Genomic DNA, 13266 nt, shown 5'->3' with positions numbered 1-13266 from the left:
ACGATAACAACTATACTGTTTTTTAATCGTAACTGGGGTATACGGAGAGGTGAATTAGTTACGATCACATAACAAAAAAGTGCATAATTACGACTAGATAAGTTACCCAGTTACAACTATATATTTTTGTAGTAACTGATATATCTTGTAAGTCACAACTATACTATTTTTAAGTCGTACCTGCGAGATAACATAATAATAAATTATAATACATTTAGACACCTAATAGATATTGTGTCTCTCCCTCCAGTCATCCTCTTACCCGTGATGCGCATGTGCTCAGAATCATGCTGTAATAACTAACAGACCGGACTGCATTGGGCTGCTTTTCCTGTTAGTTGTTGATTTGGTCCACTGTAAAACGGGACCTGTAATTGTTAACGTCCGGCAATCCGCATAAACGGCCTCATGTAACGTGCCAACCTCCCAATTTAGATTTATTTTCATCAAAGAGGCCCACACTCATCCACACAGATACTGAACAGCGCCCCCGGGTCGGCACCTCCCAATTTAGATAAACGTAACAGACACTGTAAAATAGTTTTCAAAAACTTAACAACGACTACCTAAATATTACTCTCTCCAGTCACAAATACATATCATTTTAATAAAATATAGTCTACAATATATAACTTTAACCACTATTTTTATTAAAAATATATTTATATATCTATTGAATTTGTGATATTATGAAAGTATTTTTTTTAGAAATTTACACATGATTTTTAAGATTTTCAAACAAAATATTTTAAAAGCTATTGTTAGTAAAAAATTAAAAATTTGACCCAACCTTATCTAAAATAATATGTATTTATAACCAAAGTACTTTGAGCACTGGCTACGATAAGTGTGCCGCTGAATTACATCATGGTCCTCGTTGGACTGATTAATCATGGCCCCTTACTAAAAAGGTGAAGCTCCAAAACCACCGCCACCCAATCCATCACCCAGAATTCAAGTCCCAATCCATGACATCAACAACAATCACTGCCCTTGCTTGCCAGTTGCCAACCATTCTGCATTGGACGGTAGAACTTAACCCAGGATGGTAACAAGCGTAAAGTCAGTAGCATACATGGGGAGAGGAAAATCTCCAGCAACCAGAAAACATAGGTGAGCACCACCGGCAACAAGAATACGAAATTACGGTGTCTTTCTGATTACCCAAAGGAAGACTACATAACTGTTGACACTGGTTTTAATTGTGTCCACATCTTGAATTGAATGGACGGCCGAAAAAGAAGAGAGGACCTATACCAGCAGCAACAAATGATGATTGATTAGCTAATACTTGACAGAATCCTCCTACCATCGAAAACAAGTAAACTGTCACCGGAACAAACAACATGGTGCCAATACATATATATACACATCTTTGGACACGACAGAGCTGACTGCGGTGGCCTACATGCTTGCTTCGCTTTGGAGTATTTACCCATGTATATCTTCCAAGCTGTTATTCCAAAAGGGCATGCTGTGGCAAATTGTCGATGGAACCGCCATCATCACCCTCCCGCTGATTCTCATTGTTGAGGCAAAGCCGCTGGTGACCCCAGCAACTCAACAGGTTTAGATACAATGGCTGCAAAGGAGAAAACGACACTGACTGTTTCACAAAAAGAAGCTATTATGCCTGAAACAACAATTGCTGAAACTCTGGAAGATGATATGCACATAAGGGCTACCAATATCATAGACGAAAAGATTAGGCACATGGGTGCAAAGGGTAATGTGCACACGAATGACATCATCCTGTGCAATATAATGGAACAAGATAGTGACTCGATGCTTGGGCCAAATCATCAGAGCACCCTTGAAAACATCATGTCATCATGTGCAATATAATGGAACAAGACAGTGACTCAATGCTTAGGCCAAATCATCAGAGCGCCCTTGAAAACATCATGATGCAATATAATGATTTGGGTAACTTCGGCCAGAAAGCATCACAAGTCGCCTATTCAACATCAACAATGTCACACTAAGATCAACTAATGCACAGGTTGGAAGCAATTGGAATTACCAGGATTATGCCAAATGACCCTAAGGTTTGGATAGGAATCTATTGAAGCGCTGCACTTTTGCAGCATATATTTTCGAAACCTGCAACCTGTCAGGCACATTCCCACCATGTAAAAGTTTCCTCCTCTTCTGTAACCGAAACAAGAAATCTTCGGTGTCAAGGACATATGATACCTGCATACATGGCATCACAAGATATACATCATTCTTGACTAAAATTGTATGTAATGGAATGTCTGGTCAGACAAACACCTTAGAGGTCTTGCATGATATCTTGCATTCAAGACCGTTTACAACTTTGATACCATCCATAGCCTTCAAAGAATCTGAAGGCTCGTCATTATTTGAATGTTTCCGCTTGTTCCTGGGAGAACAGCATGAGATCAGACAAAAACAGGGGAAATGGGATCAGGAGCCCCAATGTGACTAGGGAAAATAATACCTTACAAGGAAGACGCCTTCAGATAATTTCTTGTCTGACATACTAGACAAATACTCACTAAAAAGGTACGAAGAAAAATTTGGATCAATTGATACTGCGGTCACTTCTGGCTTTTCATGACCATATTCCATCAGCTGAATAGACAACCTTGTCGGATTTGAGCACTGCCATTGACAACACAAACAAATCAATATCATTCCACAAAAAGAGAGCACTATAAATTGTCAACATTGCAGTAGAAGTGAACCAGTTTTGTAGTACACAAGAAAGGGTGATTCTTTTGGCACACGTACAGGAGGAAAACACAAGAATGAACCACGAATTATAAGAATTTGCACATCAAAATGATACTTACACATTCAAATCGATATATGCTCTCATCATGGAGGAGGACACGGGCATTTTCATGATAAACTAGATCAAAGAACCTCCCAGGAGACCTTGATTTTTCATATAAATATAGTTGCAGAAGCTTATTGTCCATTTCGTCTGTCGCTATAGCTTGAAGCTGGTATCAGGGAAGTTGAAAAAATGAATCTGCCATCCAACCCGAACAAAAATAATAGAACAAGGGATGAACCAACCTACCTGTTTCACGACTTTGTAAATCAGTTTATCTAAAGTAAAGAGAACATATGATTGAGTTCCAATAATAGCTCGGCAGTCGTCCTCAAACTTGGTATTGTCAGACGAACCATCAAGCAAGTTGTACAGCGCACTCGTAAACCTTCATAGGAAAGACGGATTAATGATTCATCATATGGATATGAGCATTGTAAGAACTGCAGAAACACAATATTACTTCGCATATAGGTCAGGAGGGTTTGTATCCTTGGAAGTTCTCCATTTCTTTTCAGCATTAAAAGAGTTTGTCTTTGCTGAAAGTAGTCTCTCATATAAGATCTGCAGACAACGCTTCTTTAGCAAAAGAAAGTGCATCCAGAGATATAAGACCAAGGGTGCTTGAAAGCTGACCTGGTGTAGCCTGAACAAGACATAAAACGAATCATTCCCATAAAATATACGGGAGGACTTCTCATCTCTATCATGTAAAGCTGTAGGTACATGCTTGGCAAGTGGTTTTACTGCATACAGAAAGCGTTCTGAAAGCGGTAGTGATATTCCTCCTTCCACATCATGTGTCTCAGTTGTTCCTTCTGCCTCACCCTCACTTTCGGCCTTTGCATCCTGATCATCGTGATCCATATCCTCCTCTTCCTCATCATGGTCTTCACGAGAGCATTCCTCACCATCACCAGATTCACTGCCCGATGCATCTTCACCAGCCTCAGAGGCATTTTCACTGTCCTCAGTAGATCTCTGAGCACTTTCCTCACCCTCATCATCAGCATCAGCGTCATTCTCACCAGCTGCCTCAGCGCAAGATGGTACCACTTCCCCAGGCCTACCCTGGAATGGTCTGCTTGTAGAACCTTCCTTTGCTTTAGATGATCCATCTTCAAAAGGGACAAAATTGTCCTCTTCAAAATCTCCATTAGGCGATAATTCACCCTCTTCTCTTTCAACTTTTGAAGTATTATGGGGTGCAGAACCTTCATTATTTAGGCGGACTTTATTTCCCTCATTGGTGCATCCACCATTTAAAGATGATCCTGACCTCCCTGTCTCCCCACCCTGTCGAAAGAGAGAATAGAAACATATGAGCTCGAGCTCTCGATGAGTTTGCTGGATGCATTTTTTTAGGAAAAAAAACTGAATGTACATCACGTCTCACATGAATGATAAGATATAGCAACCACATAAATATCCCACTATTGCTAGCATATATGGAAAGTAAAATGTTCTGATGAAAGGTCTTGCACCTCTGCAGAAGACAATGTTTCATTGCAAGCTCTGGCTTCACCAGCCGTCTCAACTCCGTCGTGAGAACTTCTAGAAGCATTCACACCTAGCAAGCAATACAAACCATAAAAACTGGCAATAAAAAACCTAACCAACTTATGAACTACAAAGAACATCCAAGAAGCAGAACAAAAAACCTGGTGTGAGTTCCGAATTCGCCTTATGTTGTTCAGCCCTAACAACAGCAGCGTTCTCTGATGATCGCTCGGTAGACATGTTTTGGGTACTTAGGGCCAGCATGTCATCTGCGGCAGAGACAGCACCATGCACTCTTCCATTTAGTGCAGCATTTGATGGTTCCTCACTTCTACGGGCAGTTCGATCGGCATCATGGAAACCATTTTGAGTATCTGCTGCAATTCCATTCACCAATCTAGACCGAGAAGATGGTCCTTGTTCATGCAGAACGCTTTCATCACCATGGCCTTGCTTGGCAACAACCCCTGCTCCAGTATTGCTTTCCGCAACACTTGCAAGACCAGATTTTGTTGTTCGGCTCTTGGGCTTAACTAGGTCCAGATCCTCGGCACCATGGATTCGAGGCTGAACACCCAAAATTGGCTCCAGAAAAGTTGTCCATATTCTCATCACTTTGTCTAGTTGATCCGAAGAATTGCAGATTTCGCCACAGGAGTACTTAATGATCTTATGTAGATCTTCATGGATTTTGGAATCTATATACTCAAATGACATATTGGGAACTATAGGCCGCCTATTTCCAGCAGCAATAGCAAGGAGTACATCATCCTCCTTCCTTTTCTTCTCATTAATTTCTTTAATCTCAGTCAGTAGCGCTACACAAGGAATAAAAAAAGTATAATTTAGCAACCAGGCAAGGGTGGAACTTCCGCATGTAATAAAAGTTCTACATACATTTTGTGCTCAGGTTCTTCGTATCTTGCTGCTTGAAATAGAAACTACGATGGTCAAGTGACTTGTGATAATTCTTGGCATATATTTCAGCCCAAACTTTATTGAAATCTGATCGGCACCTTGACCACTCTTCTTGCTTTTGTTTGAGCCTGGTTAAGATAACTGGCAACGCAACACTAGCATTTTTGCGAAGAACATCCATCACATCCAGACCATGATCACCATATAATCGTTCAATGCACCTCAGATTCAAAGCTGTTCGACAATGGTGAATAACCCACAAGGATAGTCAAGCTCCATTCAGTTCAAGCATTACCAAATATTATTAACCTATGCCTGAACATATACTTACGAGTTAAATGTTCATCAATGCGAATAGGGCTATCAGGTTTTACTGAGTTGTCTTGCATCTTTTCTATCAACTCTTCAACACGCTTAGTTGCTGCATTAACTGATTCCAACAGCATATCCAGCTCAAACCTGAAAATGTTCAGAACAAGTTCCAACCAGCATTAAGAGATGAATCATCGTAAGCAGTACTTATAGAGGATAATAACGAACAAATGATATTAATTAGTCATGCATCGAAACACAGTTCACTGGATGCTGGTTAAACGGCTTAATTGCCGAAACTTATGTAAGGAAATATATGCATGCCTATCATACGCAGCACGTCGAGAATTGTAAACATGGAACCTGTTCTTGCATTCAAGCTTACATTCGCATCAGCAACACATATACTTCGGCGGCACAACAACTTCAGTTCAAGTGGCCAATTAATACATTAATGCAGGAACAGCTGTTTTCTACTTTGGTTGCAAGCTAACAATTTAAACTTTTTGAGAATCAATTACCACCAAGAAATACAGAAGTTCTTCTGAGACTCAATTCAGATTTCTACTAGCACTGGTTTCTTGTTAATGGGCACATCAAGTATTTAGAACACAACTGGTCAGAAGGAAGGGAATAAGATTCTCTAAAAAAAGGTAAGGAGAAAAAAGGCAAGAAAAGGCACTCACTAAAATATCCAATTTAGAAGTCCAACAACAAAGCATGCAATTCATGAAATATAAGCATATCAGCCATCCACATGGCTTGATCAAACTAATGGGGGAAAAATGGGAATTACTAACCCCCTACCCAATCATGACCTAGCCTGAAGGAAGAACCTAAGTTCCCAGTTGTCATCATGAAGACTCAAACCATGCAACAACCAAATATGTAGGACAACTACTTATGCAGCACTCACGTACAAAATATAAACACTAGCCAACAACATGATACTGCATATTGATGATGGATCTCTAAGCAAATGTGAATGATCAAAGGCTGTTCTCATCAAAGTTCAAACATACATCGTATGGCCGCTACTATGAAGCTTAATGCCATATGTGTAACAAAGATAACACAGCACCTGTCATCTTCGCATCTAAATAAGCTTTCTTCATACTGATTCTTCCGCATGTGCTTAAACGAATAATCTTCACTTCCCGATGTCACTGATACCCAGTGATCATTAAGAACAGAGGCTCCAAGATCAGTCCTGTTGCTTGCAGGGGGCATGGGATACTGAAAACATGATGGAACCAAGTGTTAAATGAAACACAGTACACAAAGAACTACATGATCTGAATTAGCTTACAATTTTCGGTAGAAGCCGGTAACTTGGACTGCATCGTTGACAGTTTGAGAGATCAAGCTCTGATATTGGTTTGGATAGGTTATACTTCTCTTTGCCAGGTGGGTACACAGAAGGTTTGTGGCAAGCACCTTCCTTCGGATTGAATGTTGATCCTTTCTCAGGTCTCTCTCTTTCCTTTTCCCGATCTCTGTCCTTATCCTCCCTCTCCCGCTCTCTATCTTTTTCTTTGTCCTCAGTTTTAACAGTCTTTGCAGTTTGCCCTTCATTTCAGATAATTAATGTTAACATGATATTTTAAATGGATCAGGAAAGTGTGATACAAAGTGCCAAGCTAGTCATCACATACTTTTATTGAAGACTCCAGCCAGAAATCCATCTGCGGCAAGGGAAAAGAAACTTGAGTTAAAAACATGAAACTTTGGTAAAGTCTTACGAGATCAACATCCATATCTATAAAGTGTGTAACTTACCTATATTTTCACAATGCTCTAAGAATTCGTTGAACCCATCCATGAGATCTGGATATTGCTGAAGTATATCATTCACCTGCAAAACAGTGTCACTTATTCATGATTTACCTATTATTATGTAAACTCGCACAAGTACTCAGACAAATTATTAAGCACAGTTAGCAAAAGATGAAGATTTAAATATTAAGCATAAATAAGAAACCAACCAAGTTCTTCAATTCACTTCTTGTAATAATCTCTTGGCTGTATATATGCAGACATTTCAAAAACTCCTGGTAAGCTTCATGTTCCAGCTTCTCCTTCACTTTCTCGCAGAAATGGAATTCCTGTGTGTATACACCTGACATTGCAAGGAAAAGTGTGGGTTTACATGACAAGTAGGGTGAAAACAAATTTCTTCATACATATAAAAGATACTGACGGTACTTGACAGCTAAATTTAACCAAATAGTAGTGATCAAAAAGTGGAAAGCAAACTAGTTCTTCAGATATGAAAGATACATGTTTGTGCATTGTTTATCAACATGGCACTAGGCCGTAAGTAATGGAAATAACAGTGTAAACGAAAATTTTCAGACATGCAAAAGAGACCACTGAAACTTGACGGCTAAATTTGCCAAATGGTAAGCAATATGTTTGTGCTTCATTTCTTAACATCTGTAAGCATGCATATTTGAAGGTCCTGCAGCACCCAAATCGCATTTTAACTTTTACGGATGGTGTTAAGAAGGGTGATTCCATACTGTATCGAATGCCATACTGTGCAGAAATATAATGCATATTAGTTCGATATTCCAAAAGACTTACTCTTCAGTGCATCCTTATCGTCATATGATGAAGCGGATACGCTATGTATTCTATGATTCTCAGTGGGGGCTCCTTGGTGTGTCTCAGCACCTGTCGTTTCCTCCAGCTTCCTTGGAAAAGGTTTGCGCTTACGCTGTCCAACATCCAGCTCTCTGCTCTCATTATCAACATCCTTGTCTTCTCTCTCATAATCTCTTCTATCCCTGTCCACCTTCCGTTCTTTTTCCTTATCAAGACGTCTTTTCTGGCGATCATGCTCCACATCAGGACGATCGACACTAAAGTCACGGTCAGCATGCAACATATACCTCTGAAGAAAGAGAGAAAAGGTGGCATGTCAGCTAGCTTTGTAGAATAAGAGCTGATGTCTAGACACAGAAGTAAAGCCAATGTTAAGCTACAATCAGGTTTAGTTCTTCCTACTGCATGATTCGACTTTCTGCAAGTTATCTAGCTATCCTTCAAACTGGAAACAAGTAAAGTCCGCAAAATTGCACATCATTTCTACCTTATCATTGTGAGGAGTCCTACTGGCAGGAGGCATTAGAGAGCTCCTGTCGTCCCGCTTAACCAAACCACCCCTTGAGGCCACTGGTTGTGGAGCCACTGAGGTATCAGGCAAAAAGTGCTGGAATTCTTCCAGTAAATCTTTATGGTCACTGAACAGCATCGCAACCTGCCCAAAAAGACATGCTAACTCACAAACTCTAACAGAAGCACGGATATACAAGACCAAAACCAGCAAGAGAAAAAGGTACCTCATGGTAAACGTCTTGGATGGACTTATTATCCTTGCGATACATGTTGAGTATGTCCAAGAATGCCTTGTAGACATGCTCATCGTGCTGGAACCGACTCTGTGGAAGGAAAGCAATATTGCAATAAATCGCTACATATCACACCATTGTCACGTGATAGATCAACCTATATGTGTATACATGTGTTTATACCTTTATCTTGTTCACGAAATTGATAGCTTCCACAAAATCGACAGGCTTCTTCTCCTCCTGTAGTTTGATCGCATAGCCCTTGGGCAAGAAAGCATTGAACCCAAGGATCAGATCAGGGTACCCGTTGAACAGTGTTTTCACACGAATAATCACTCCATTTGTATCAATCCTGCATCAAATAGTTGCACCGCAACACAATCATACCGAATAGAAACGTCAATGTTTCATGGGAAACGGTACGGATCGGATTGGCCAAAGGGCCGGCACCATGGACCAACCTCTCGCTCTTGAAGTCACGCATGACCTCAAGGAACTCCTCATACTTCTCCCGCTTGTCCTGGAACTTATCCTTCACCGCCTTGAGGTAGACGAGCGCATCGTTGGTAGTCAGCTTCTGGCTGGCCGAGTAGCTGGCCGTGGCACCGGCGGACGGCTGCTGCGCCGGCTGGGCAGCCGCAGGTGGTGGCGCTGCCGCCGACGCTGAGCCCGGCAGGGGCATGTGCTGCGGCTGCGCCGCCCTGCGCCAGGAGAAGACCAGACCATTAGATCACAGGATAAAACCGTAGAAAAAAAATCGCACAAAAATTTGCATTTTACAGGCTAGACTTCAAATTGAGACGAACGAACACAAATTCGGCAGTAAGAAATCAGATATATCCCCAATTCTACTGGCAGATTCAAATATTCTCACTCTCTCGCTTACCCCATCAAGGAGAAAGGAAATCCCAAAAACGAAAACAAACGTAAAAAAACGAGCAAACGCGCGACCGGAACACGAAAGCGAACCCGACAGCACCGAGGAACCAAAGCGAGGAGGAGCGGGGAGGCGGCGACTCACGGATCGGATCGGGCGAGGTTGGGGCGTTTGAGCTGTGACCCCATGAGCGCGTCGTCCCTGGCGCGCTTCATGCCCCCATGCACCAGCCGCCCTCCTCCTCCTCCTCCCCCCCCCCCCCCCCCCCTCCTCTAGAGAACCAAAACCGGCGCCGATTCCTCCCCTGAAGCCTCCCACCCTTCGCCGCCGATCCCGCCTCTCGGCCTGTCCGCCGCCGCCGACGCCGGATCTGCCCGCCGCGAGCACCCAGTAACCCCTCGCGGCGCCTCGAGACGCGGCGCTAGGACAGCACGAGGCGGCGGCGAGCGCAGGGAGCGAGCGGGCGCGCGGGCGCGGGCGCGAGCGAGAGCTAATCGCCAAGGGGAAGACAGGAAGGGAACGAGGCGAGGCGAGGCGAGGAAGCGACGGGAACGGCTCGGGCAGGGCAGGGCTCGCTTTAGAATGGAGGTGAGGGCTCCGCTAAGTAGACCTGTGGCGGCGAGGACGCAGCCCGCGGCCGTTGTCGCTCCGGTCTCCGCCGCCGGATCGGAGATAAGGGGCACGTGGACGGAGAGGATGGACCAAACAACGGTGAGGCGTGGTTAGCAGGCGGTGATCTCACCGGGGCGGGGGGAAGGGTTCGCTTGCGCTGTGGGCTAACACGAACGCACAGCGGCAGGCAGCGGCCCAGGGGTGCGAATACCACCCGCCGCCACGGCTCGCGTGACTGTCACCCATTGGAAATTCTGGTCGGTGCGAATAAGCACGACTAGAGGTGCCAATAAGCGCGCGGGGCCACATGTCAGTGGGACGAACTGGCCAGTTTAACCTAACGACGGAGGACGCTGCGGGGTGCGTCTGTCAGTGACTCAGCATGTGCGCGTGTAAACGCGGCGCAATTTCTACGGCTCAAGTATTTTGATTTTGATTTTGTACAGAAAATAAATAGCGATATGGCTTCTTTTATTTTATTTTATTTTGGCTAATTTTAGGGACGGTGATTAATATTGCGTGCCACCTGCCAATGTTAACAACGTGGAAATGAGAAAGTTCGTATGGCCTCCTGGCCTAATTTTGCGGTCCAAGAAGTAGAACTAGCTGCACTAGGGTTTTGCGTGGAGAGTTCGTCAAACTTCGAAGGGCTCATAGCCTCACAAGCAAGTGGTATTTTGAGTGCAGTGCGGGTCTAGGATTTTTAGCTAGTAAGGGTGAATTTTTAATTTGGAAATTAGAAGGACACAATGCACTTGTTATTCAATACAAGTATTAGTTTAAATCATATTCAATTTCACAAGGCCTGCGTAAAAAAAATACCAAAAATATAGAACACGATATATAGGTAGTAAATTCTACTAACATAGACTCCCACCGTCTAAATCAGTAATGCACTGGGACAAATTAAATAGTGTGGGATTGTGAGAAGGAAAGTAAGTAAAGATTGGGGTTTGGGGAAACTTACCAATTCCAGCTACGGTAGGGGTAGGAGGGACATTGGGTGTAGTGGATCGAGGGGCATCAGTCGACATCTTCTCCATCGCTAACTCATTCGGGGCTTAGGGGCGTCACCGTTGGGCACTCGGCGTCGCCGTTAGCTGCTCAGGTGGACGGGAGTCACAGGACCACGGATGCCGAACGAGCTTCGGACTCAGGCAGATTGGTATACCGCTATTAGGGCCAAATTGGGACTTGGGTGGACAGAGCTCGAAAGCAACTCAGCTCTCATCAACTCAAGACCTCGGGTGCACGTGGACAGAAGCAATTCAACTACTCAAGCCTCAAGCGTTAGGCACTGACCACAACTTACAAGTGACAAGCTCACTAAGGGCGAACTAGGCCTAGGCGGTTGGGCACTAGATTGAGCCATGGGCATGGTACCCTAGGTACCGCCCAAGACATGAGGCGGTCACCTTTGCTTGCCCGGAGAGTGGGTCCACCCCTGGTTTTGTGGATAACTACAATGTGTTGAGTGCTAACATGCAAACACAAACAAAATAAAAAAGAGGGCAGCTAATACATGGGTACCCTAGTGGGCAAACCGAACTAGCTTCCACCTCCTCTCCCCAAATAAATCTTTCAAATTTTCTCCAGAGATTTCAAAATCTAGTGTCAAAGCTAACAACTTACAAATAACGAACTTTTCAGATATGTCTAACTTTTTTTTTTAAAAAAAAGGGGGGAATTGAGAGCTTTTTAAGCTATCATTTGAACTTTTGAAATGGATCATAAACTTTTAGATCAATTCCTTCAAGCTTTTGAAATTTCCCATAAGACTTCCAAATCAGCTGGAAAACTCAGATTTAAGCTTTAAACTTGGGAGTTATAACTTTCTAGAACCTTAGATATTCACAATGGGAGTCTGAGGCTACGCTCCCTTGGCCTCCTTTTGTTATAACTTCCTTTAACTTTCTGTAACTTTCTAGACTTACCTAGTGACGTTGTTATTCGTTTTTGGGTGTGCACACGCACTTTCCTTTTGTTGGATTAAAAACAAGTATTTCTGGCAGTCGCCATTTGCCTCGCTAAAGTGAAAGATATGGTTAACGAACTATATGATTTAAAGCGCCCATAGAAAACATGATTTATGAAAAATACATGATTGGTAATCAAATATACAAACAGAAATTCATTTAAAGCGCCCATAGAAAACATTTACATGTGAAGCGGCCCTGCCCACTATTCAACACCCAACCATATGATGTGGGATTGTGCGATGCACGCATCTTGTCCTCTACATGAATGCCGAGAGACATCTTCGTTCATCAACTTCCTATTCGCTCCTTGGCTTCCTTTCTAAGAGCGTGGAATATTTGGATGACACTTAATGAGATTGATTATAGCGGGGTACAAATATATAGGTCAGGTACACATGTATCCTTCCATATCTGATTTATAGAAATAAACACTAGAACGAGGTAGGCGGTACAGCCAGTGCGTGATCTATGGAGGAAACACTGAGTCAATAATAGACACATATATATGTCTAACACGCTCCTGTAGTTTGAGCATCGTTGGTCTGAACGTTCAAACTAGAATGAAATTCTATGAAGACGGATGTAGACAATTTTTTGGTGAAGATGTTAACGTATTGGACGTTGTTGGAACATGAAGAACACAACCATCACTAAGGACAACTCGTTCCCGGACGAAATGTAAGTCAATCTCGAAGTGTTTGGTGCACCAGATTGGTCGAAAAATAGGCCGTGCTGATATTATCACAGTTAATTAGCGTAACCTAGGGAAGAGGATTGTGAAGCTCTGAAGAAGTTGGCGCAGCCAGCATGCCTCAACAACAGCACAGCGGAAGCTTTATGGGCGGCGGCGCCCGTCATATCATGAGAGCCTGGAATATTTGGGTGATCAGGCAATGAGATTGATTGTAGCAC

General features: G+C 43.0%; 1 protein-coding gene across 1 annotated transcript; it reads right to left on the bottom strand.

The window, feature by feature from the left end:
* Positions 1-1134: 1134 nt before the first annotated feature.
* Positions 1135-10314, bottom strand: LOC133908268 (paired amphipathic helix protein Sin3-like 4). The gene is made up of 23 exons (XM_062350269.1): positions 9908-10314; positions 9348-9587; positions 9070-9238; positions 8878-8976; positions 8628-8795; positions 8120-8429; positions 7519-7652; positions 7313-7388; positions 7189-7218; positions 6843-7102; positions 6615-6769; positions 5553-5680; positions 5201-5455; positions 4465-5121; positions 4288-4373; positions 3440-4099; positions 3267-3367; positions 3053-3191; positions 2820-2972; positions 2465-2628; positions 2275-2386; positions 2024-2196; positions 1135-1582 (listed from the first exon to the last, which is right to left on the bottom strand). Exons 1-22 carry the CDS (start codon positions 9976-9978, stop codon positions 2044-2046), a joined length of 4320 nt encoding a protein of 1439 aa, XP_062206253.1. The 5' UTR covers positions 9979-10314; the 3' UTR covers positions 1135-1582; positions 2024-2043.
* Positions 10315-13266: the final 2952 nt, after the last annotated feature.

The sequence above is a fragment of the Phragmites australis genome, chromosome 1 (genome assembly GCF_958298935.1).
Source record: "Phragmites australis chromosome 1, lpPhrAust1.1, whole genome shotgun sequence".
Classification (NCBI taxonomy): Eukaryota; Viridiplantae; Streptophyta; class Magnoliopsida; order Poales; family Poaceae; genus Phragmites; species Phragmites australis.
Note: the sequence above shows the minus strand (reverse complement) of the source record. Positions and strands in the feature narration are given on the sequence as shown.